Source organism: Malaya genurostris, chromosome 2, assembly GCF_030247185.1.
Source record: "Malaya genurostris strain Urasoe2022 chromosome 2, Malgen_1.1, whole genome shotgun sequence".
In the NCBI taxonomy this organism is placed as follows: Eukaryota; Metazoa; Arthropoda; class Insecta; order Diptera; family Culicidae; genus Malaya; species Malaya genurostris.
Genome location: NC_080571.1, coordinates 118,192,145 through 118,219,271, shown reverse-complemented (window position 1 = coordinate 118,219,271; position 27,127 = coordinate 118,192,145). Strand labels below are relative to the sequence as shown.

General features: G+C 34.2%; 3 protein-coding genes across 7 annotated transcripts in view; 2 read left to right on the top strand and 1 right to left on the bottom strand.

Annotated features, from left to right (window-relative positions):
- The first annotated feature begins 256 nt into the window (after positions 1 to 256).
- LOC131433062 (protein RFT1 homolog) lies at positions 257 to 8,579 on the top strand. 3 transcript variants are annotated; one of them, XM_058599818.1, is made up of 5 exons: positions 257 to 380; positions 444 to 559; positions 628 to 825; positions 885 to 1,380; positions 7,248 to 8,579. In XM_058599818.1, the coding sequence occupies exons 2-5, from the start codon at positions 534 to 536 to the stop codon at positions 8,175 to 8,177; spliced, it is 1,650 nt and encodes a 549-aa protein (XP_058455801.1). In that variant the 5' UTR covers positions 257 to 380; positions 444 to 533; the 3' UTR covers positions 8,178 to 8,579. The 3 variants fall into 3 exon arrangements, with proteins under 3 accessions (XP_058455801.1, XP_058455799.1, XP_058455800.1); XM_058599816.1 differs by having other exon boundaries at positions 617 to 825; XM_058599817.1 differs by having other exon boundaries at positions 289 to 559.
- A 46-nt stretch (positions 8,580 to 8,625) lies between these two features.
- On the bottom strand, positions 8,626 to 10,575 carry LOC131433066 (DCN1-like protein). Its single transcript, XM_058599822.1, has 3 exons — positions 10,453 to 10,575; positions 9,695 to 10,279; positions 8,626 to 9,531 (listed from the first exon to the last, which is right to left on the bottom strand). The coding sequence occupies exons 1-3, from the start codon at positions 10,453 to 10,455 to the stop codon at positions 9,202 to 9,204; spliced, it is 918 nt and encodes a 305-aa protein (XP_058455805.1). The 5' UTR covers positions 10,456 to 10,575; the 3' UTR covers positions 8,626 to 9,201.
- A 2,310-nt stretch (positions 10,576 to 12,885) lies between these two features.
- LOC131433056 (uncharacterized) overlaps positions 12,886 to 27,127 on the top strand; it is a 53,886-nt gene continuing 39,644 nt past the window's right edge. For all 3 annotated transcript variants that reach the window (XM_058599805.1, XM_058599806.1, XM_058599804.1), the window contains exon 1: positions 12,886 to 13,445. The gene's annotated coding sequence lies outside the window, so the exon portion shown is untranslated. The remainder of the gene's footprint in view (positions 13,446 to 27,127) is intronic.

Sequence of the window (27,127 nt, the reverse complement as noted above, 5' to 3'; positions counted from 1 at the left end):
CAAAACTTTATATCGTTTTCGATATCATTTATTTTGTTTGTTTGTTTCTGATTTGAAACATCACAGTGATTTGACAAAACACCAATACATTAACAGACAAATGTAGAACAGATTTTAAATCTTCGCGTTGAGATCATCAAGCTCGAGTTTTATGTTTGACAGTTTTAAATTATACGACAGCTTGTCATTTTAGAACAGATATCCAGCGTTGCGAATAACCTATAATAGAGTAGTACGAACCACCCTAAGTAATTGTACACTGGGATCAATGACGTTGTCAAGTTTGACGCCACCGTCAAGAACATCATCATCAGCTGTAAGTGTCGAGAAACTGTTGTTTACCTATTGTTGCGAGCAAAAAAGTCCAAGGATTCAGATAGGTTAGTGTTATTTATCATATTTAAAGACCTGCTGGATGATGATGAGAGTGGATATCAATCTAGATATGGTGTGGTGAAATGTTCATCAAAATACACTGACGCCTAAATAGTTTGACAAAATGGGAAGAAATATTCTAGCTAGTAGTTTGCAAAATGCGTCGTTCAGCATCGTTTTTCAGGTAATTGGCAGGAAACTTAAAGCTCATTTATTATCTAATGCATTCTAATATTCGTAGATATTTTGTAGATGCATCACCTTTGCCATTAATGCATTCATCGTACGAAATGTTGGTCGTGATGTGCTTGGTATCACTAATGTACGATTGCTTCTGCTGGAAAGCACTCTATTGTTTTTATCTAAAGAAGCAATCTTTAGAGCAGCTTTAAGTGCAAAGCACAATAAACAATGTAACTGGGCCCAGTTGATTAACCAGTTGTGGATAACGTAAGATTTTTTTATGAATGAATCATATAGATAGATTTTTTAAACATTCCTGTTTTCAGCGTGCCAGTATGTTTTGCTCTATCGATCCCTTGTCTATATATATGGCTCAACTGGCTTTCAACAGTAGAAGATAATTTCTACGATCAGTATCGTTTTGGATGTTTCGCGATTGCTTTTGCATGTGTAATTGAATTGACGGCAGAGCCACCTATATTTATCTCCCAGGTTTTCTGTTTCGTAAAATTGAAGGTGGTGATGGACACTGCTCACATATTTATCCGATCGTGCGTATTCATCACGATAGTGCTGTTGAACAAAAACATCACAATTTATGCATTTGGAATTGCGCAGATTATCAGCGCTAGCACCATTATTATTGGAAACTATCTCTTCTTCTATTTATATATTCCGCGCCTGCTAAAGTACCGTAATGAGTTGAAGCGGGTTGATGATAAGTACGAGTTGCGAAAGTCGTATGGAAATAATTACGAGAACATGGATGATTTCCCGTTCAATTCTGTTAAGGACATGCTACCAGCGGTGTTGCCAAATTCGGTAAGTTATTTATCTGTTGATGTTTATTCAATGGCGCATTATCGTGTCATAAAAAAAATTAGAGAAAATACTGAATAATCTTAAACAAGAGACAGGAGACATTGAAGAAACTTGCATCTCTGAACGCCACTTTAGGACTATACAAAAGATCAGGAGGTATAGAATTACAGATCACATATTGTTGAGAAATGTGTTTTTTTGTTTACATTCACTATGGTTTGTTGTACATTACGGTCCAATTTTCAACAAATCGTTCAACACAGGACCCATTGGAATGAACATTGAACAAGCATTTTTTGTTGGAGTTCTGCTATGATGGGTAAAATGTTTATTGTACAATGGCTGTTTATCATAAGTTTCATTTGGTATAGTTGTAGTTCGGTACTCCTCGTATACCTTTTCCTAAGATGCTATTTTTCGGAACTACATATTTACGATATATAATCATTAGCATCAGTGGCATACTGAGGAAATTTGGCGCCCGGGGCAAAATAAGATTTGTCGCCCCATCGTTAGTTTAGTGAGTAAAAAACAGCTGAACTCAATCTCCGGAGAGATCTCTTGGACGAGAAAAAATGGTTACAAGGATTACAATAGAAACTGTGTATGTTCCTGTCCTAGAGACTGGCACCTCATAACGTAATTTACGGTGACTACACTGGAAAAAATAGCACGTTAGTATCATGTGCAAAGCATTTTCCATGTAAACACATGAAATTCATGTAAATTTCACTTAACTCATAAAATGATTGCAAAATCTGTTAATATTTAGTGGGAATCATGCTATATTTATTTAAAATGCACATCAAAACGATAACAAATTCTGTGTGAATTTTAAATGAATGTTAAATTGTTTTCCATATAAATTTCAATTGAATTACAGTTGATCGAGTGTTTCACATACATTTGTGCTGCACTCATTTCCAATAGAAAATGAAGTGTTCAACACATGTAATTCGATTCGATAGCAAAACACATCACATTTTTCTTTATTCTGAAAAGATAACGAATAATACGGCTATTGTACCAATAGTCATAGAGTCGCTGTTATTTTGCCGATTTATCATGTTTAGGCTCTAAAAAGCAATACAGCAAAAAAATTGTTCGGAAATTGTGCAATACCGTTGTTATAGCGACGCGAAAACTTGAAGCGAATCTTAATCTTAGGCTGTGAACCATTTCGCGGTTAATTTTAACTTTTGGTTAAAATCTGACACTTGAGTGGTTTTTTGTGTCGAGTAGTTAAATTTAACTAAAACTGCGGCTTATTTAGGCTGTGAACCATTTCACGGTTAATTTTAACTTTTGGTTAAAATCAGACACTTGAGTGGTTATTTGGTGTCGAGTAGTTAAATTTGACTAAAACTGTGACCCATTTCAAAATTTGACGGAAGGAAATTTATTTGGGTTTATTTTCCACTGGAAATAATTTCAACTAATGAATTAGTATTAGAATTTTCATTGCGAGATTTTTTTCAGTGTTGGAAAATAACTATCGATCTGTCAAAAATAACCATGCTCTCGAGCAGGGTTATTTTTGACAACATCAAATTAACCACTCGAGTGTCAGATTTTAACCAAAAGTTGAAATTAACCACGAAATGGTTCACAGCCTTAAAGTCAATCTATCGAGCAGATCTTACTCTAACTAATAGTTTTCGTATATGAAATGACTACTGGAGCTACGGGGCACGGTTACCGTAGTAAATGTAATTACAGTTTTCAAAGTGTGTCAAAGTCGAAATAAAGTATTTATAAAAATGTGGCGTGTCGCTAAAGATTACCTAATGTACTTAGGCTGTGAACCATTTCGCGGTTAATTTTAACTTTTGGTTGAAATTTGACACTCGAGCGGTTAATTTGATGTTGTCAAAAATAACCCTGCTTTTGACAGATCGATGGTTGTTTTCCTTAGTCGCATCGATGAAAAGTCAATTTCTTCAAACCCAATATAAATATAACTCTAGTCTAGTATTCTCTATAAAACGAGTCATTTGACCTCTTCTTGAATAAGAAAAAGAAATTGTGGTTTATTATAGTTCGATTATATTCCACCGAAATCGTTTCCTTATGTTGGTGCAACAGCATGAAGAAAAATGTGAACGTGTGAACGCTGCTTAAACACAGCATTTAGGTCGATTTAGCGGTCCTTAGATGAGCATTATTTTTGTTATTTTTAATGATAACTAAATAATGATGTATTCAAAATTTGATAGAAATCTCGTCCTTACAGCACCATCACACGTTCATTAAAATGATATTATTTTTTAGTAATGACATTTTTAATGATTCGTGTAAGGGCCGCTTTTGACAGTGAAGTAAAGACTGTCCCAGAAAGTATGGACGCACTTTGATTTCGCTGTAAATAATTCACAGACTACAACAACAGAATATTATACTCAACATTTGCTACTTAGCCATTGTAGATTAGCTGGCGCATCTTCTTGCGAACGTTCCTCATTAAATTCCGTACAGACTTCTTGGCGACAAGTTTTGACACTTTTTTCCAATCTTTTTCGAACTGTTGAATGGTTTCGGCTGCCGAGACATGTTTCCTAAGATGTGCCTCCGTTAATGCCCAAAATTCCTCCATTGGTCGAAGTTGTGGGCAATTTGGTGGATTCATGTCTTCATGGACGAAAGTGACATTTTTGGTAGTATACCCTTCTACCGTTGATTTCGAGTAGTGGCAAGAAGCAAGATCTGGCCAGAAGACAACAGGATCCTTGTGGCTTCGAATCATGGGTAGAAGTCGTTTTTGTAAACATTCCTTGATATATATTTCGCTGTTCATTGAAGCAGTGGTGATAAAGGGGTTCGGAATCTTACCGCAGCTACAAATTGCTTGCCAGACCATAGCTTTCTTACCAAATTTTTCGACTTCAATCGATGTCTCGGACTGGTTCAACACTTGCCCTTCTCGTACCGTATAATATTGTGGTCCCGGCAAGAATTTGCAATCGAGTTTCACGTAGGTTTCGTCGTCCATGATTATGCAGTTCAAATTTCCAGAAAGAATCGTATTGTACAGCTTTCGAACCCTCGGCCTGATCGATGCTTTATGTTTCGGACTACGTTTTGGTTGTTTCTGCTTCTTATAGGTTTGAAGATTCTAACGTTCTTTAGCACGAAGAACATTTGACTTCGAAGTGACCACTTTTTTAGTCACATCCCGAACTGAAACCTCCTTCTTTTGCTCGAACGCCTTCAGTTTACGTTTATCCAACTGAGGGTAAGCAGGACCTTTTTTTCGACCCGTTTTCGGTTAATCCTCAAAGGTGTTATCCGCACCGAACGTCCTGATTGCATTTCACACGGCTTTTTCACTTACTCCTCCTATTCTTGCTATCTTTCTCAGTGACAGTCCGCGATCTGTGCACCATTTGTACACAATTTTTCGACGTTGTTCTGCTGAAAATTCACGCATATCGAAACAAACTAATGAAAACGAATAAACAACTGCACAAGTGGTTAGACAAGAGTGTAAACATCAGGACGCAGCCATAAAAGTTGACAGATTCTGAACCATTGCGAAATGGCACCGGTTTTTGGTTGCGTCCATACTTTCTGGGACAGTCTTTAGAACCAAAGAACCAAAATTTTCGGTTTCAAGCCAATTGTATGCAAATGACAATGGTGCCGACGGGATGTTTAAAACATCGTTTTTCTAAGAACTGAAAAAACTCACTTCCGGTGAAACTCTCAACGGGTGAGCACGTTGCATCGTGTTAGAGTATTTAGCAAGAAAGAAAGGATTTTCATCCGTACTTTGACGACTCGACGCAGCCTTACAGCGAGATTTTCGCTTGTAGTCCTGTGAAAAGATAGTCCAAATTAACTGGCAATATAGCCTCAGTTGCTGTGCCATCAAATCAGTGTCATGTTAAATGACGTGACACCAACCAGAATAAGAAGAAGAAGAAAAAACTGAATGCATCGCAATTGCCGCTATGGACAAGGCATGGTTTGCTTGTTCGTTACGGCTGGCTTAATCCATTCCACAGTCGGCAAAAAAACCGGATACAAACAACTGCTTAGGAAGAACCGGCTAACACTCCGAATCTGTATTTCGGACGAATCAATTTTTGCAAAATCCGTGTCGGGTTTTTTGTACTTGAACGGGTTTCCCAAACTAAATTGCACTTATCCGTTTTTTGCATTCAAGTATTAATATGACCATAATTGCATGCATAGATCATTGACAAATAGCACAAAAAGTAGTGACCCAGAAAGGCTTCCTCAGGGCATACCTGATGCAATGTTGAACGGATTAGAAGGAACAGATTCTAGACGATCGGTGAAGCTAGATAAAATCCATTTAGTCTCCCAGATAGGGAAATCGTTTCGCCTAATTTTTCTATTGCGAGCTGATGGGGAACGTAACGTAATCGAAGGCATGGGATTGTCCTTTTTAAAAGTTTTACTTTACTGATGGATAAAGATATTCTAACAACATACGTTCGAGAATTTTTCATAGGTAACTCAGAACAGAATATTGTTTTGGACGTCATGTACGTTACCGGTTTTGTGAAATGGAACGATCGAAGTTTCTTTTCACGTTGCCGAACGTAGGCGTATTCACGTGAAAAAATCTATCATCATTTTTGCCTTTCTCATATAGAAAGGTTATGCAATCACTGTGAAAACCGACTTTTGAACCGAGGCCCGGAGGGCCGAGTGTCATATACCATTCGACTCAGTTCGTCGAGTACGCAAAATGTCTGTGTGTGTGTATATGTGTGTGTATGTGTGTGTGTGTATGTGCGTATGTGTGTATGTAACGTTTTTTTGCACTAACTTTTCGGAGATGGCTGAACCTATTTTCACAAACTTAGATTCAAATGAAAGGTCTTGTGGTCCATACAAAATTCCTGAATATTATTTGGATCCGACTTCCGGTTCCGGAATTATGGGGTAAAATGTGCAAAAAATTGTGAAAATAAGTGCACTAACTTTTCTCATAGATGGCGCTACCGATTTTCACAAACTTAGGTTCAAATGAAAGGTCCTGTGGTTCCATGCGTTATTCCTGAATTTCATGCGGATCCGACTTCCGGATCCGGAAATATAGGGTAAAGTGTGTTAAAAATTGTACACCATTACTGAAAATGAGGAAAAACCTTAAAAAAATTTCTAAATCGACCTCAAATCTTTTCCAATTTGATGGTTTTTATCAGTAGACGGTCAAACAAACCGATTTCGGTTATTCTTTTAAGAATCGAAGAAAAATTTTTTTTTTGCCTTTCTCATTTAGAAAGGTTATGCAATCACTGTGAAAACCGACGTTTGAACCGAGGCCCGGAGGGCCGAGTGTCATATACCATTCGACTCAGTTCGTCTAGTACGCAAAATGTCTGTGTGTGTGTATGTGCGTATGTGTGTATGTAACGTTTTTTGCCCTAACTTTATGGGGTAAAATGCGCAAAAAAATGAAAATAAGTGTTCTAACTTTTCTCGTAGATGGCGCGACCGATTTTCACAAACTTAGGTTCAAATGAAAGGTCCTGTGGTCCCATACGTAATTCCTGAATTTCATCAGGATCCGACTTCCGGATCCGGAAATATAGGGTAAAGTGTGTTAAAAATTTTATACCAACACTGAAAAGAGCGAAAAACCGTAAAAAGTTTTCTAAATGGACCTCAAATCTTTTCCAATTGATAGTTTTTATCAGTAGACGGTCAAACAAATCTATTTCGATTATTCTTTTAAGAATCGAAGAAAAATAATTTTGAAGAATACCACAGTATTATATATGATATTTTGATTGATATGAGAAAGGCATCATTACACCACTAGGTGGATTAAAACAGGTTTTATACGAGCATTGACATCTTGTTTTATGAACATTTTTATTTTTCCATTTCAGAATTCACCATTCAACTCAGATCTGCAAACGCTAATTTTCAGCTTCGCGAAGCAGGGTGTCCTGAAGCAAGTTCTAACGGAAGGGGAAAAATACGTCATGTCCATTAGCCCAGTTCTGACATTCAGCGAACAAGCCACCTATGATGTAGTGAACAACATGGGAAGTCTGGCGGCTCGGTTTATCTTTCGACCGATCGAAGATAGTAGCTATTTCTATTTCACTCAAACGATTGCTCGTGATATAGATCTTTCGAATCAAAACAGTGATAAAGTTAAGGAAGCTGGTCTAGTTTTATCGTACGTGTGTAAGACGGTTACCTCCATTGGTTTATTGGGTTTTATATTTGGACAAAGTTATTCTGGGACGGTTCTGCTGTTATATGGTGGGAAAGATTTTGTGGAAGGTGGTCTGCCAGAGGTCTTATTACGGTGGCATTGTTTAGCGATTGTACTCCTAGCGATCAATGGCATTACTGAAGGGTACATGTTTGCGACCAATACCTCAAAGGAAATCGATACGTACAACTATTACATGGCATTCTTCTCAGTGGCCTTTTTGATGCTATCATATCAGCTGACCAACTGGATTGGCCCGGTTGGATTTATATTGGCCAATTGTTGCAACATGGCATTTCGAATCAGTTATAGTTTGTATTACATCCGTAATCAATTCAAAGCAATCAAACAGAACCCGTTGACAAATTTTCTTCCGGGACCTCTTTTTTTAACCATCCTGATTGCTTGTGGTTTCATTTGTAAAATATCCGAGGCATACTTCCGCGATCGATCCGTTATGTATCATATAATTATTGGAATCCTTTGTACTGGGATCAGCTTACTCACGTGGAGTTTTGAAAATCGCCAGCTTCTACGGACTGGGATGGCGAGATACCGAGAACGGAAGACGAGTCTCACCGGTGAGACGAATTGATCGAATTCCCACCACAAAATGCACAAATATTCCGTAACTGGTAGACAGATACAGTTTTAGAAGCTGTGCAATTGGCTGTGTTGTTAAAAAGTCGTATACTTAAGGTATATTTAAATTCCTGCGGTTGAGCAACTTAGTTGTTGTCTTGAAATAATTAATATAATCAGTTTACCAAGTGAATTTCATTGTCATATCAGTTACAGTTTGTTTTAGTCCTTATAGTAAAAATAGTTGTGTGTTTGTTTGATATACCAAAGGAGGGCACATTTTTTGCGTTGATTTATTATTCAGTATATTGCACATCAAAAGTCATGTGCATTGATAAGTGTTAAAAATTTCCGACTGAGATGACTATAATAAACGAGCCTATTATAAAAAAAAACTTTTATCAGAAGACGGAAACAGTTCTTTCAGTTCTATTCCGAATAATCCGATACCACCAATAGTATTAATTTCTTACACCTAATCTCAATGAGGGTAGTTATCATTCATTATAAGTGTAGATTTATTCAACATTCAATGAATCCAAATAGATCTTCTTTGTTTCGTTTACTCCAAAGATTTGTATTTAACAGAAAGTATTTTGCACTACTATCTCTAACATTCAAACTGATTTTGTTGCAAGATATTGACTGCAAACACTGTCACATGTCTGTACACCCACCAAGAATTCTTCATTTCTATTATGGCCTGACTATGTACTACGAATAAACAGATTCTTCGCGTATGTGTGAGTCGATTCAATTGTGTCATTCCGTACAAGATGCAACATAGTTTTGAATTTAATTCTTTATTTCAAGAAGCAAACGGAAACAGGGAGTTTGTTCTTGTGGTGAGAATGTCCTGCATATAAGAGTGGACATCGAAGTTCGATGGCAAAAGAATACGCAAGCAATGTCTGTTGCCATGAATATGTTCGATATAAGGAATAACAAAAAAACAGGTCGTATCCATTCAAATATGTACGATGACAGCCTTTATGAAACAGTAAAGGAGAAACAACCACAATTACAGCAGTGTTCTCCTAGTAGTACATGTTAGCCGTACTGCTGCTACTGCTGCTGCTGTACGGATTTCCTTTGCTGGAACTGTAGGGATTGTTCATCGTCGATGATGGCGAAGAAACGGCTGACGAAGATGTGGACGGTAAGTAAACATTGCCAACTGCGCTAGTAGAAGTGATCACAGACGGATGGCTTACTTTGTTCTGCTGCTGGCACCATTCGACAAAGTCATCAATCAGCACCGGCCAGGCACCCTCCGCATCATAATTGGACATGCTATCATCGATGAAAGTAGCAAAATCCAAAAGTAGGTTCCAGGTATCTTTAGGAATTGACCTTTTGTGGTTTTCCTGTAAAAAAATAATAAATTTTAAACAAATTGTGATTAAACAATAAATCTTCTCTATTAAATAGAAACGTGGATAAATTTTGATTTATAATATACATTGAAGTAGTTTTTATGCAGATTTAACAAGTGTTAATAGAAGCGGGCTCAAGAGTGTTCAAACTTACCACAAGAAATTTACACCATAGATCCAGGAACTTGAACCTATCCTTAAGCACTATATTCCAGTAGGCGATAGCCATTTCCAGATCCAGTCCTTTTTGACCCGGATCTTTAGCGTAATTGAAGGTGAATTGATAAAAATCCTTAAACTTCATCGCATCCTTTAGTTCCACTTCGAGTAAGGGCAGCTTAGCCTTAAGCTTATCTATGCTATCTACACCTAAGTCACTGAACCCATTTACGAATTCATCCTTGCTAAACTCACACTGGGTTTCTGCCTTGAATCGCCATGCAATAATCAACACTAGCTTCGACTCCGGACTAAGATAAAGATCATCTAGGAATTTTACAACCCCGTCGGAGTTTATCTTGTTCGGATCAGCGGGATCACGATAACGATTGAAAAGTTGCTCAACTTTCTTACGGTCCAGCTCTCGGTAGTAGATGTCTGGATTTTGGAAATAGTTGTCACAGGATAAATCGAGTTTCCAATCATTGTTTTGCAAGCAATAGATTGCTGTTTGTTCTCCGGTTTGTGTAAGAGAAATGAACTTTTTCACTTTATCCTTCTGGTTTAGTTTAAGCTTGTGCTAAAATGAAAAAGCAGTATTATAAAAATTCATTGTTTTAATTCATCACTAAATATCTGTATAATAGCAAAGCAGTCGTAATACACTATTCACATAGCCATTTATATTTCAATAAGCTATCTAGATAGGCTATTTCGATTCTACGCCAGCGATTTTTCACTACATAAAATTACCATTTTTAAACCAGTGGATATCTGCTTGAGCTCACAAATTTAGAAAAACTTCTCCAAAACAGTTTTTACAAATTTCCAGTCCATTAAAAAGTTGTGACACTGGATTTGACAGAAAATGAAAACAACCCAGTGAAAATGTAAAATATCGTTCCAAAGGCTGACACACTAAAATGAAATGAGAACTATTCTGAATGATATCGATCGTCCCTCGATCAAAGGGCCTAACTGCAAATGCCAGTTTCTCTTTGTTTACTCTTTCCTTCGCGAATTACCAGCCAAAACTACAAACTTTCGATTGATATTGAAAACTTTTAAGAAATTTCAATAACAGCTTCGTAATAATCGAAAGAGAAAGTAACCAAGAAGAGGCTCTCATTTGCAGTTAGACCCTTTTGTCGTAGAACTACAAATATATGTAGTGTATAGATCAAATGCTTTGCGCATGATGCTAACGTGCAAATTATTTTCAGTGTATGTTCATTAGACCCTACACACTCAAAATTTGATTTCGATCTTGGAAAAAAGATGCCGAAAACAAACGGTGACGTGATATTTTACTGTCATTAGTATCTTTCCAAAATATTCGGTTTATTATTTCCGATTTTTCGACAATTCAATGTTTATCAGCAATTGATGGTTGTACCGAAATCTACAAATTAAAAAACGTTCGACGGTGGTCTTTCGTTGGTCCAATACCTTGTATAGTTGGTCCAATCAACGTCCAATTAATCGATCGACGGGAGTCCAACACGGAACCTTCGTTTACCGATTTAAAAACATACCGTTGAACCGAGTCATTCTTTTCGTTCAACAAACCCGGCAGACAGAGGTCCATTGTTGAGCCATTTTTATTATAAGGAGTTGGAGCCCCATTGGACTAGTTTTACTGATGAATTCTGAAAGTTTCTATCTACTTATTTTTTCAAATGAACTCTACATATCTGTAGAAAACTTGTACTTCATGTAAAATAACAACTAATTTTCTTTCTATATGAAGATAACACCAAATTTCCAAACTATTTTTGTAGGAGTAAAAACAACAACAAACCGTTCCTGCAAGCTGACATGCTCGCAAAAAAGGATGTTGCCAATGATTTGTTCGGGAAATGTGAGAGCTGGATATCTTGTTAATATGATGTCTTTGCTTCCATGCATGTGCGAATAATAAAACGACGAATGAACACTGTGACTTTCGCAAAATGACCTAACAAACAGAAGTAATACGACTTATCTGTCAAGCCAACCAAAAAAAAACGACCTATGTACACGATAGAATTACAAAACGACATAATTCCCGTTTGCCTAAAAGTTATTTTTGTGACCAAAATATGTGAATTAGTCACTATGATATGTTGCGCACATACAAGTTGAAAGATTTAGTGATGAGAATAAGTTTTTTCAACTACTCATTTTTAAAAAGAATACAAGGATATAAAATTTTGCGATCATTTTTTAACATCGCTTTTCTCGTTTTTTCAGCTTCGTAGTTTTGAAAATTTCATTCAACAATCTAAAATATTCAAATTAAAAATTGTCCCCAATTCCCTGTTAAAAGTCGTAATAAAAATTTTAGAAATTGTTCAACACTGGTTCTATACAGATCATTTGATGAGTGTTTTGTTGGATGTTGGGCCGCTCTCATCAATCCAGTTTGGAATAGATTCCCAATCAAAACCAAGACGTTATTCTAGCTGCGGAGAGATATTTGTGATTACGTACAAATACCTATACATTCATCCAGTTGCACAGTTGCGGCACACAAAGGGCTCAGTTTTGACAAGTAGCTGTTTTCATCATGTTGCCTGCACTGCTAAACATTCTTATGTCAACGGTAAAATAAACACAAGGGGATTAAAATTTGTTTCTCTCCTTGCTGCTAAGTTTGCAATAGATGAAGTCAATTTTGTCAAAAAATTAAATTTCGATACCTTGACATAAACTACCTGCGTCAAAACAGTGTTTCCAGCTGTTTCATGGGGCACAGAGTGGCACACATATGCCGTTTTTAATTCAAAAACACTGGTGACGCGGATTGTTCTGGTTTTGCACTTGGACGACTGTACATATATAAAAGTTTCAAAGACCTGTGAAAATTCTGCAAAATTGCAGTCTGCTTACAAAAGAAATCGGCAAATTTACATGCAAATCTGCAACATGGCATCTGTGATTCTGACGCTCATTATTTCGCTATTATGCGGCGATTGCACGCTGAAAACTACAATATTAAAAAAACGCGATATTGTAAAATAAGTAGTTGATTTTTTTCCGTGAGAAATCAAGAAATGTTCAATATTATGTAAGATTTTTTGTACAGTGCATTAAGACAGCTGGACAACTAAAATCATGTTATCTCATTCTGGCCAACATAATCCAATTCCACAAAGCATCACGAACTGTGTACGAGACTCACATCAATCAGTAGCTGTTCGTCGACGATGTTGTGCAGTGCAATTTTGGGAGTGTAGGTTGTATTTGTTCGTGTCAAAAAGTATTTTTTCCAGTCTGGCTGCTGGCAGAAATCGATTAAAATATCATTGTTTGTCGCGATTTTTCAATAGTATCTCTTCTTTTTGACGCAATGGTAAGCCGATGTACAAGAAGGTAGATTTATTTCAGATGTGCACCCGTCAACTTACAAGAATTTTGTGATTTTATTTTTACAATTTTATGTGCAAAAAAGACGACACCAGCAAGATCGTTTGTGAGAAGAACATGGCAATAGTCGGAAGAGTTACTTTTTATTGAAAAAAAAAGTGTTAGTGCTGTTCGGTTGATGCAATAGTTGTATGTGTGTCATTTGTGATAGTGCTGCTTTTTAACGCAAACCGTACATTGCGTTTGAATGAAAATTCGATTTTAATGGAAGTTATTTGTGGTCTACTGAGAAGATGTTGGTTAATACAAGCAAATAAGAACGTGAAGAATCCGGTGCAGAAATGGTGTTTACTTTCCTGGATTACACAAGTTAATGGATTATACGTATAAATTAATAGGTCAGTAGGTGTACTCCTTTCCGTTTTCGTTTTTTTTTACATCTCATCCATTGAATAAGATTTTCAATCATCTGCCAGACTATATACTTATCGATATGTAGGTACGTACATCAAAATATGTTTTATTTTTTCTTAAACTATTCGGAATGATGTTGTTCAGCGGAGCGATACTCATATGCGCTATACCGTAATTTAAAATGAGTGAACTTGGTATGGTTGATGTTTTTTACATTCGTACAATTTGCACAATTATAATTGTTTACATTATTTTCTCAGCTAAGTGAAATCACGTTCAGTAGATTGTTTGATTATTTGAGAGTTTGTTTGGGTTTACTTTGGAAATTTGGATTTGGGTTCTTTTTGGAAATTCAGGTAAAATTGAACACATTTCCACAAAAACGGCACGTTTCGATTAGATATTGAGAAGCAGGTAATCCCGTTAATTAATTCAAACTAGACGTCAACCAACAGTGTTATCCATGTTAGGAATATGTTGATGGTTTGTGTGTGTGTGTGTGAATCCCATATAGTCGCTTACTTTCTGGATACTAAATTCGAAATAAAATTATAATTTGTAGATTCGCATTGGAAGGCTAAATGGAATATAGTCGTAGCCAGTCTGGTCCTACTCGATCGTTTTGTACAAAGAATGAAAAACATAATCCCGTTAATTAATTCAAAGAGCTAGGAATCAGCTAGCGGAAACGTTAGCCAAATAAGAAGAATGAGTTGAATGTTTTCATTTACAGGAATAAAATAATCCCTCATTGTTATAAAATGACGGTAGTCTGTATTTTGTAAACGCACTCTAATCGCTCTGGAATGAAAAGCGAAAACGATTATTTATAGAGTGAACGACAAGAAGGAAAGTGAAACGTTCCATTTAAGAACGCAAAACAGACATTCCTAAAACGATTTTAAACAAAATATGGCTCATTGTTGTTCATTGTTATTTTGTGGTAAACAGAATTTTGAATGTTTGCCATGTTCGTTGATAACATTAATTTATTTGTCCTTAAATTACAAACTTGAAAAAATAGACTTCTAGTAAGGTTATGATTTGTGTAGCAATTGCTGATATGCACCAATCAGTTGTATGCAATTATTCCACAGATAGCACACATAGTACCTGAAACAGCAGGTTTGCTACGGCTAACTAATATACGCGATTATCGCGAAAGAATTTGCGGCTTTTCATTGGACGCATCATGGTGATTTGGAGAGGATTCAAATGGGAGTCTAAAAAAAGGTCGAAATACGAAAGGCGGAATAACGAAAGGCCGAAATACATAAGGCCGACGATGTTCTTATCTACCACATAAAGCCGAAATTTCGGAAAGCCGAAGCATAACAGGCCGAAATATATATATATATATATATATATATATATATATATATATATATATATATATATATATATATATATATATATATATATAATATATATATATATATTATATATATATATATATATATATATATATATATATATATATATATATATATATATATATATATATATATATATATATATATATATATATATATATATATATATATATATATATATATATATATATATATATATATATATATATATATTATATATATATATATATATATATATATATATATATATATATAATATATATATATATATATATATATTATATATATATATATATATATATATATTATATATATATATATATATATATATATATATATATATATATATATATATATATATATATATATATATATATATATATATATATATATATATATATATATATATATATATATATATATATATATATATATATATATATATATATATATATATATATTTATATATATATATAATATATATATATATATATATATATATATATATATATATATATATATATATATATATATATATATATATATATATATATATATATATATATATATATATATATATATATATATATATATATATATATATATATATATATATATATATATATATATATATATATATATATATATATATATATATATATATATATATATATATATATATATATATATATATATATATATATATATATATATATATATATATATATATATATATATATATATATATATATATATATATATATATATATATATATATATATATCTATAATGACGAGGAAGTGAGTTACAATAATTTTCCCACGAGAAAGTTACATTTTTAGCGGTAATCCACTTGTTGTTTATAATTAAACTACATATTAGTTATAAAAAATTGATTTCTTTTACTTGAGTAGAAAAGATATTTATTTAAATCTGGCATCTTTCCTTCTATACCAACAGAGTAGATCAACATAAAGAGCCTAGCTCTTTTTCGATTTGTTTACTTTTATGATTCCTATGTGAATTATGAAGTTACGCCCTTGCGCATTTTTTGTGAAATTGGTTGGTTTTTGTGACTAAGATAAATCTGCGGGTAATTTTATCGTCTCATTTATGAGCATGAACTTAGCGAGGCATCCCTCACCGATGATAACGAAAATAGGTGAATAATTTGTTGCTAATTTGTTGCTAATTAGTTACGGTAATTTTGAATTTGTTGCTCAATTTTTTTTAAATTTTTTTGAGTACTTCGCTAAGTTCATATGAAGTTAGCGAAGCCCCCCTCCAATATATGCTTCAAAACAAATCGAAGCCCAGTGAATAATTTGTTGCTAATTTGTTGCTAATTAGTTACGGTAATTTTGAATTTCTTGCTCAATTTTTTTTTAATTTTTTTCAGTACTTCGCTAAGTTCATATGAAGTTAGCGAAGCCCCCTCCAATATATGCTTCAAAACAAATCGAAGCCCAGTGAATAATTTGTTGCTAATTTGTTGCTAATTAGTTACGGTAATTTTGAATTTGTTGCTCAATTTTTTTTAAATTTTTTTGAGTACTTCGCTAAGTTCATATGAAGTTAGCGAAGCCCCCCTCCAATATATGCTTCAAAACAAATCGAAGCCCAGTGAATAATTTGTTGCTAATTAGTTACGGTAATTTTGAATTTGTTGCTCAATTTTTCTTTAATTTTTTTGAGTACTTCGCTAAGTTCATATGAAGTTAGCGAAGCCCCCCCTCCAATATATGCTTCAAAACAAATCGAAGCCCAGTGAATAATTTGTTGCTAATTTGTTGCTAATTAGTTACGGTAATTTTGAATTTGTTGCTCAATTTTTTTAAATTTTTTTGAGTACTTCGCTGAGTTCATATGAAGTTAGCGAAGCCCCCCTCCAATATATGCTTCAAAACAAATCGAAGCCCAGTGAATAATTTGTTGCTAATTAGTTACGGTAATTTTGAATTTGTTGCTCAATTTTTCTTTAATTTCTTGAGTACTTCGCTAAGTTCATATGAAGTTAGCGAAGCCCCCCTCCAATATATGCTTCAAAACAAATCGAAGCCCTGTGAATAATTTGTTGCTAATTAGTTACGGTAATTTTGAATTTGTTGCTCAATTTTTTTAAAATTTTTTTCAGTACTTCGCTAAGTTCATATGAAGTTAGCGAAGCCCCCCTCCAATATATGCTTCAAAACAAATCGAAGCCCAGTGAATAATTTGTTGCTAATTTGTTGCTAATTAGTTACGGTAATTTTGAATTTGTTGCTCAATTTTTTTCTTATTTTTTTATAACTTCGCTAAGTTCATATGAAGTTAGCGAAGCCTCCCTTCCAAATATGCTTCAAAACAAATCGAAGCCTAGTGAATAGTTTGTTGCTAAATAGTTGCGGTAGTTTTGAATTCGTTGCTCAATTTGTATTATTTTTTGAGTACTTATGAACTATTCTTCTCCTTCATATGAACTATTCTTCTCCATATGAACTATTCTTCTCCCGCGAATAAAGTTTGTGCACGTTTTTGAATTACAATTTTCTCTGCTTCTTTCATTTTCCAGAGGGTTTTCAACAATTCAAGTATATGTATTGTTAACTAATAATATTTTTGCCTTTCTCATATAGAAAGGTTATGCAATCACTTGAAAAACCGACTAGTGAAAATTGGCCAAGTGTCATATACCATTCGACTCAGTTCATCGAGCTGAGCAATGTCTTTGTGTGTCTTTATGTGTGTGTGTGTGTGTGTGTGTGTGTGTGTGTGTGTGTGTGTGTGTGTGTCAAATAATCTCAAGAGGTTTTCTCGGAGATGGTTGAACCGATTTTGACAAATTTAGATTCAAATGAAAGATCTCGTGGTTCCTGAATTTCATCCGGATCCGACTTCCGGCTCCGGAGTTATAGGGTAAAGTGTGTTCAATATTGTACACCGTCACTTAAAATATTTTCGGATGCAACAAACATTTAAATCGTAATTTAGAGTGCGTACTAGAAGAGTTTGTGTGTCATGTTAGTTGGTGGCCGTACGAACCGACTTTGATTATACCGGTTCTCGGGTTCCGGTGCCGAAAGTGCATATAATAGTAAACCCACTTCGTTTTCTTAACGATGACTTAGACAATCAAAGTACTGTTTTATTCTGTATGTTATGCACAAACAATCTCTTGGTTTCTTTCAAAAATCGAAGAGAAATTTTTTGAATTGAATACCACAATATTATATGTACATGAGAAAGGTATCATTACACCACATTGTATTAAAACAGGTTTTTCTGCTAATGGTAGCTTGACAATCCAATCAGCAATACCAACCCGAAAATTAAAAAAAGGGGAGTGGATAAACAATTATCTCATTTTTGTCGTAAGTTGATCGTAAATTTTATATTGGAAATAAGATTGAAGAAATTTTATCGCACATGTAAATCCACCTGATAGTCTCTCCTGACTAACGTAACTGCTTTCAAAATGATATCCGTGGAGTAGTCGATGATCATCATAATTTTTTTTCGATATAATTTCCGTCCAGACTTGCGGTTTAAGAACATTGATGACGTGATATTTTTAGTTTCCTTTTTAATCTCTTCTTAGTCTCGTGGATTCCGTAATCAATTCATTAAACTCTTGTCCGCCGAATCTATATATATATAAAAATGCAGAGATCATTCTTTGTAATTGCATCACGTATGGATCCATCCGTTCATGGATGGATTTACATGATTCTTTTTTTATTTGATCAGTTTTTACCCCCACCGGGTTCGTACATAAGAAAAATTAGGAAACTTACCGGAAAAGTGAGAAAAATCCATAAAGTTGTTTTGCATTGATAATGGGATTTTCCACTGAAAAAGTCGCCAATAATTGCTAGATCATCGAAAGGTGTTTGGCGCATAACGAGTTGCATAAATGTTTGGCCATCGAAGAAAGGAATACTAGATAGTTTAAAATATTGTTTGGCGCGCAACGAGATATTTTGTGTGGAGATTTCACATGCATACTTGATGGATGTGATTCGTCATTTCGAACCACGTGCTTAAATGGGTATCAAAATTATTGCTTACTAATGTCGTTTTCGCTTGAAAAAACTGAAACTGACCCAAGGTAGTTTCATCAAACAAACACTTCACGAAACTGTGTTGATTTCGCACATAGCAACGGGGGGTTTGAGTAAAACTGATTTAAAAACCAGGTTCGAAACTGATTCGATTTTCAGTTCAAACGAACGTCGAACGTTGAAACTAGGTTCGAAACTGACTTCAAACAAACGGTTTGACAGAAGTTAGAGATGAAACTGGGTTAGGTTTGGCATCAAGCGAAAACGACATAAATGACTCTAGAAAACCGTTGTAGGTAGGAGAAGAAGTTTTGATATCATTTACCAGCTGATGAATTGTGTTCAATGGAGATGGGAATGGAGAATGGCAAGATTAACCAATCTGAAATTTTTTTAACGAATCAATGAAAAGATTGTGCTGTAGAAGCGCTAAGGTCAAACTAAGAGATTTTCCTTGCATTTTTCTTTCTAATGATTTAGATAAGACTAAGCGCACACAGTGAGTGGTTATTAGATATCAATGTTCAAGATGATTACCATAATGAATTGAGACTGTTATTTCATGTTGCATATTCTGTGAAGAATGTTCAAACTGGTAAGATCAATATCAAATTACAATTTAAGCGTCGTCTCCAAGCAATCAAAAGTTCCACAGTACCTGAAAATATCCATTTTATTAGAGCTCTAAAATACGCATTACTTTTTGATAACTTGAACGTACAGAACAGATTCTGAGAAAAATTTCTCACTGCTTAATAGCTGTACACACCGAATTATTTCTACGGATGTCGGTACAGTTTTACTGACTTTCAAACAGCTGAATATTCGGTAATCCGTTCAGTAAAAGTTTTATTTGCTGAATGATCAACAGTTCCACTGAACTTCGATCTGTCATAATTCTAATGACTTCACAATTCTAAAAATATGTAAACGACTTAACCCGTGAAGTATTACTGTTTTTTAGTAAATTGTATTATAGATCTGGAAAAGGAAGAAGCAATTTAGTTTTCTAAATATATTTCCATCCGATTAATGAATTTATTTGCGTGTGAAAAATGCATTGAATTACATTTGCTTTCCAGAAATAATTTATTGAAATAAAATGATCAGATATCTTTCGGATGCAATTCAGTAGAATATGGGATCACCCTTCATATTTTTAGAGTACTGAAATAAAAATTTTTAAAAGGCTTTTTGAATATATTCACTAAATGAAAAATTACCGCTAGGAATCAGTATTATCTATTTTTCTAGCAATCAATTCGCACCACTATTTTTTCTCTGCAAAATCTAGAAATTTTCACATTTTTACGTCCAAAAATTATGTTATTTGACAGATCTGTATTTCTGCTGAATGTATAGTGATGGTTACTGAAATTCTTCATTATTTTTTATTAATTTTCCGAATATTGGTAGAACTTTCACTGAGTTCGTCAAGAGAAATGGCATTTCAGAGTTCATAGACCGTATCAGTAAATAACAAATAACCGTAACTTTTACATAGAAGTTGGATAAATTTTACGTATCTTTCAGTAAAAATAATATTTTACAGATCGTTGCTGCAAAAATTACTACCGAACACAAAAATAGAAATTTTTCTGTATAATAAACTGCTTCAAAGTTTGTTCTGTCGGGTGAACGTATGAGTAATTCCATAAAACGGACTGTTCAGAATAGAAATCTGTGCTTTTGTTCAATTTTCGCTTAACAGAATTATTTCATATTTTCACATTAATCTTTGGTGATGTTTCTTCTTTTGGAGCTAAAGCGAACGTGTGTAGAATTCCGTTGATTGTAGGTTGAGTAATCAGAAAAATAATGCAGAGAAACGTTGACCACTTAGTCTTTTGACAATTCTTCTGACGAGACGAAGTTCGACGGGTCAGTTAGTGTTATTATAAATCCATACGACGATTGATCAATTTCGCTGTTGGTGGACAAAGTTGTATCATTTAAAGTAATCGACACCAGACCAATGCAGCACTGAAAACCAAAATTGCATACGAGAGCAACTGCCGACTGAGACTTGGCTTGAGATGGCTTAAGATTGAAACTTAAATGCTGATATCCCACGTAAACTTACGAGGGTAAAATTTTGAAAGTATATGGAATTGAAATTATATTTTGTTTATTCCGATTGTTGATGATGAAACATTTACTTTCGTCATTTTATAGTGAGATATGAAGATGCGAATATTGAACGCTCATTGAATTTCTCATTCTAAAACCATTGAATGTTTCAATAACATTTTCTCAACTCTTTGATTTTTTCTGCAGACTTTTATCAAAATTAACATTTTTTTACTCGCTAAGTCAGTTTTGTTTTTTATACTTTATAGAGAAATGATTTTTTTTTCGGATTTACAGACTTGTGCAACTCTGTCTGAAGATATTTGAATGTTGTATTGTGTACCTATTGAGTGTGAAGTTGAGCACAGTCGGGTGTCCGGAAATTGAGAATTGCTAGATTAGTTTTTAAATTGAGCAAAATTTTCAAATTGATCGATTAAATAATAATCGAATACTCGATTAATTATCCAATACTCGATAATTTATTCAATTATTATTATTATTATCGAATTCGAATCGAATCATTCGACTAGTTTAATAATCGATATTAGTTTCAATCTAATCGATTTAATATTATTCGAGTATCTGGATTATTATTCGATTGCTCGATCGACATTTCTACATCCATAAACATAAACATAAACACTTTCAGTTTCCCGGACAGTCCAAATGAACCTTGGACGGAATGAAAAACTGAACGATTAACTGAACTGAGCGTGTGTGGTGACTATTAAGTGTTGCGTTTTGTCTTCATGTCAGTTTCATCCGTTTTTTTTTCATGGAGGCCCATTATTCTGATCAAAAGAAAACTGACGGACTGAACGACAAAAGTGACAAAAGAAAATTTGCTTTGATCTAGCAAATATTGCTGCTTGAAGAATCTACAAAACATGACAAAAAATATTTCTCAATGGATTAGTTTATTTCAATCAATATTTTGATAAAAAGAACAAATATTTTACTTGTGCGTTACTGTCAATTTCTTGGCAAACGATTTCACAGTACATTCAATTTGAAAAACCTGTTTTAATCCACATAGTGGTGTAATGATGCCTTTCTAATATTACTAATATTTTCAACAATATCACCAGAAGATTTTGTGAAGATATTTTTTTTCCAATCTTGAATAAAATTAGAAACTTTCTTTGGGTATAAACTAACATAACCTTTTCAAATTGTAAACAGTTATGTCAAGTTGATAAGAATTTTTCTTTATTTTGCATCGTCGCACTAAATGATTAAACACACTTTATCCTATAGATCTGGAACCAGAAATCAGACCCGGATGAAATTAAACAGCAACCTATAAGGCTGTAGGAACTTTTATTGGAGCCTGTTTGTGGAAATCGATCAAATTATCTCTGTGAAAATTGAGTGAGTCTCGTTTTAAACTTTTTGACTACTACTTCTGGTACTTCTGGAACCAGGAACTTGGAACCAGTATAACCAAAGTCGGTTCGTTTAGTAAGTAACTAATATAGCCTACAAATTGAATCAGTTTAAAGCCAAATCTAGAAGAATTTTACCCTTCGACGTTCTAAATGACGGTGTGAAATTCAATAGCAACCTACAGGGCTACGAGATTATTTTATGAGTGACATTATTTGACCCACACACCCACATACATCGCTCAGCTCGATGAACTGTGTCGAATTGTATAGAACACTTAGCCTTTCGGGTCAATTTCCACTGGTCAATTTTTCAAGTAATTGTATAAACTTTCTTTATGAGAAAGGCAATAAGTGCACTTTTATTGAAAAACATCTTTATCATGATCTTGTAATAACATTAAGAAGTAGGTACAAATTGAATAAAAGGATTAAAAATTTACATATTTTTCACCTGAAAAATATAAATTTTAATGTGGCAACCCTGCACGCTATACGAAATTGAACAAAGCACGCTGTGAATGGAGCAAAGCCGCACGTACCGTCGCGTACCACTTTTGCATCGTCATTTTTTTCGATTATAGAGGTTTTAACATTGCTGTCATTCACCTCTTCGGACCAGAAAAGTTTTCAGACCCTATGTTCGGGGTTGGGAATCGAACCCAGGTGGGCAGCGTCAAAGGTATCGACTTACCCATCACGCTATACCCGTTCCCCTGCATCATCATTTTGAATTTGAATGTTTTGACACTTATCGCCCTATAATTTCGGAACCGGAAGTCGGATCAGGATGAAATGGCACAGTATATTTGAAGACAATGAGAGCTTTAATTTGAATCATGAATCGTGAAAAACGGCTTAACCGTTGCTGAGAAATCGACGGGAGTTCCGTTTTTGGAGATTTTCATCACTATTACCGGTGCTTTCGGAAGCGGAAACCGGGGACTCGTAGTCCCAAAGTAGTTTTATATAATCACTAACTAATAAGATCCGTCAACTAGATGAATTTAGCAGTAAGTTTTATAAAAATGTGCACCTCGTTTCGCCATTGCTTGTGAAAAAATACCCATGAAATTGAAAATTTTCACCAATTGCACTGTAATACCGGAACCGGAAGTCGGATCTGGATAAACTTTTCGGGGACTTTTTATAGAATTTCAAGACCTTTTATTTCCTTCTTAGTTTGTGAAAATTGGTCAAGAAATTTCCGAGAAAATTGATTGCATATTTTTTCATAAATTTTCACATATTTCCTTGTAATTCCGGACCCGGAAGTGGGATCCAAATAAAACTCAGGAAAATTGTATAAGGCTATAAGACCTTTCATTTAAATCTACGTTTGTGAAAATCGGTTCAGCCATCTTTGAGAAACGTGTGTGACTATTTTTTTCTTTTTTTTTTGGTGCATATCACCCTGTAATTCCGGAACCGAAAGTCGGATCCATATGAAACTCAGGAACTTTGTCTTGTATAAGGCTATAAGACCTTTCGTTTGAATCCAAGTTTGTGAAAATCGGTTCAGCCATCTCTGAGAAAATTGAGTGACACTATTTGTCACACACACACACACACACACACACACACACACACACACACACACACACACACACACACACACACACACACACACACACACACACACACAAACACACACAGACATTTTGTGATCACGACGAACTGAGTCGAATGGTATATGACACTCGACCATCCGGGCCTCGGTTCAAAAGTCGGTTTTCACAGTGATTGCATAACCTTTCTATAAGAGAAAGGCAAAAATATTATTAGTTAACAATACATTTACTTGAATTGTTTCAAACCCTCTGGAAAATGAAAGAAGCAGAGAAAATTGTAATTCAAAAACGCGCACAAACTTTATTCGCGGGAGAAAAAATAATACAAATTGAGCAACGAATTCAAAATTACCGCAACTATTTAGCAACAAACTATTCACTAGGCTTCGATTTGTTTTGAAGCATATTTGGAAGGGAGGCTTCGCTAACTTCATATGAACTTAGCGAAGTACTAAAAAAAATTGGGCAACAAATTCAAAATTACCGTAACTAATTAGCAACAAATTATTCACTGGGCCTCGATTTGTTTTGAAGCATATTTGGGAGGGGGGTTTCGCTAACTTCATATGAACTTAGCGAAGTACTCAAAAAAAATTAAAAAAGATTGAGCAACAAATTCAAAATTACCGTAACTAATTAGCAACAAATTATTCACTGGGCTTCGATTTGTTTTGAAGCATATATTGGAGGGGGCTTCGCTAACTTCATATGAATTTAGCGAAGTACTCAAAAAAATTTTAAAAAAATTGAGCAACAAATTCAAAATTACCGTAACTAATTAACAACAAATTATTCACTGAGCTTCGATTTGTTTTGAAGCATATATTGGAGGGGGGCTTCGCTAATTTCATATGAACTTAGCGAAGTACTCAAAAAAATTAAAAAAAATGGAGCAACAAATTCAAAATTACCGTAACTAATTAGCAACAAATTAGCAACAAATTAGCAACAAATTATTCACTGGGCTTCGATTTGTTTTGAAGCATATATTGGAGGGGGGCTTCGCTAACTTCATATGAACTTAGCGAAGTACTCAAAAAAATTTAAAAAAAATTGAGCAACAAATTCAAAATTACCGTAACTAATTAGCAACAAATTAGCAACAAATTATTCACTGGGCTTCGATTTGTTTTGAAGCATATATTGGAGGGGGGCTTCGCTAACTTCATATGAACTTAGCGAAGTACTCAAAAAAATTAAAAAAAAATTGAGCAACAAATTCAAAATTACCGTAACTAATTAGCAACAAATTAGCAACAAATTATTCACTGGGCTTCGATTTGTTTTGAAGCATATATTGGAGGGGGGCTTCGCTAACTTCATATGAACTTAGCCAAGTACTCAAAAAAATTAAAAAAAATTGAGCAACAAATTCAAAATTACCGTAACTAATTAGCAACAAATTAGCAACAAATTATTCACTGGGCTTCGATTTGTTTTGAAGCATATATTGGAGGGGGGCTTCGCTAACTTCATATGAACTTAGCGAAGTACTCAAAAAAATTTAAAAAAAATTGAGCAACAAATTCAAAATTACCGTAACTAATTAGCAACAAATTAGCAACAAATTATTCACTGGGCTTCGATTTGTTTTGAAGCATATATTGGAGGGGGGCTTCGCTAACTTCATATGAACTTAGCGAAGTACTCAAAAAAATTTAAAAAAAATTGAGCAACAAATTCAAAATTACCGTAACTAATTAGCAACAAATTAGCAACAAATTATTCACTGGGCTTCGATTTGTTTTGAAGCATATATTGGAGGGGGGCTTCGCTAACTTCATATGAACTTAGCGAAGTACTCAAAAAAATTTTAAAAAAATTGAGCAACAAATTCAAAATTACCGTAACTAATTAGCAACAAATTAGCAACAAATTATTCACCTATTTGCGTTATCATCGGTGAGGGGTGCCTCGCTAAGTTCATGCTCATGTCTCATTTAATACTTCCAGTAGTAAAATGTTCGTAAACCATCTAAAATAAAGAAAATAAATAGTTTCACCTTCCTTACTAGCAATTAAAGTATCACTCTGTTTGTTGGCATGGAACACGGAGGGCGAAACTAACATAAACAAATGGAATGACAGTTTCACCCTTTACAGTTCTTTGTATCACAAAAATTAAGATTTTTTTAGAAACCGTATTTTTAGGCAAAATTGTAGGATTTTGAAGCATTTATTGGTGGGAGAGAGTAACTCGATTTTTTTGCTTTTGTAGGATTCGCCCTACTTTGAAAAACAGCTGATTTTTTCATTCCTCTACCAACAACTGTCTTTCGTGATCACATTTGTTCGTTCTTTTTCGCTGATCTAATTTTTTACCAGTTTTTAGAGTTTTCTGTTATTATTGTGGTACAAAGTATTTGGTAAGAATTCTAACGTTTAGTATATTTAGAAAATAATTTCATTCCGACCTGAAAAACTGCTTCGTCTATTAGTGTTACAATTGTAGTAGAAATACCTAGAGAAAATGAGCAGCTATCAAAAATTGAGAATTGATTTTAGTTTTGTTGACTGTGAACAGTCAGGCAGCTAAGCCGAAGATTTTCTTGCATAATTCAGAAAGCCGAAACGATTCTCTCAACGGGCACACCGGGCAAACGGTTTGCTTGCGTGGGGCCGCCATCTGGAAAATTATCAAAAAATATTATGTGCCGTCATGTTTTTAAACTTCATTATAATTTATATCTGTAACGTCATATTTAGACAATACTTATGTTAGGCTCATATTTGTGTGAGATATTGATTTCAATGGAACTCACAAAATTGAAAAATCAAATGAAAAGACTTTGACCTTATCCACCGTTTGCAGGGAGTATTCAATTTCCTTCTTGGAGATCTGAGACTGGTTTCTGTGAACTTGTAAATAATTTTAGAAAGGTTTAGAATATGGTTTAATATGATCAGTAAATTTGTGTTTAATTTTCTTTTGAAGGCCCATAGAATGTTGATATTGATTTCGACGAAGGAGCAGTTGAAGATTGTCGATGATAGGAGAATTAAAATTTAGTTTGAGCTTTTGGAACTGATAGACTGCTAACTTCAATCAGGTCATGATTTAAACAATCGATTGCTGTATAGATATCAGTCGAATTTTCCAAAACAATTCCAAGGTTCACATTGTTTTCGGTAAGAGATCTGTATGCCAGCGGATTAGTTATAAGGTGGTATAATATAGAACTAACTGCTACGATCCCACTGACATTAAGAATCCTTCCAGGTAG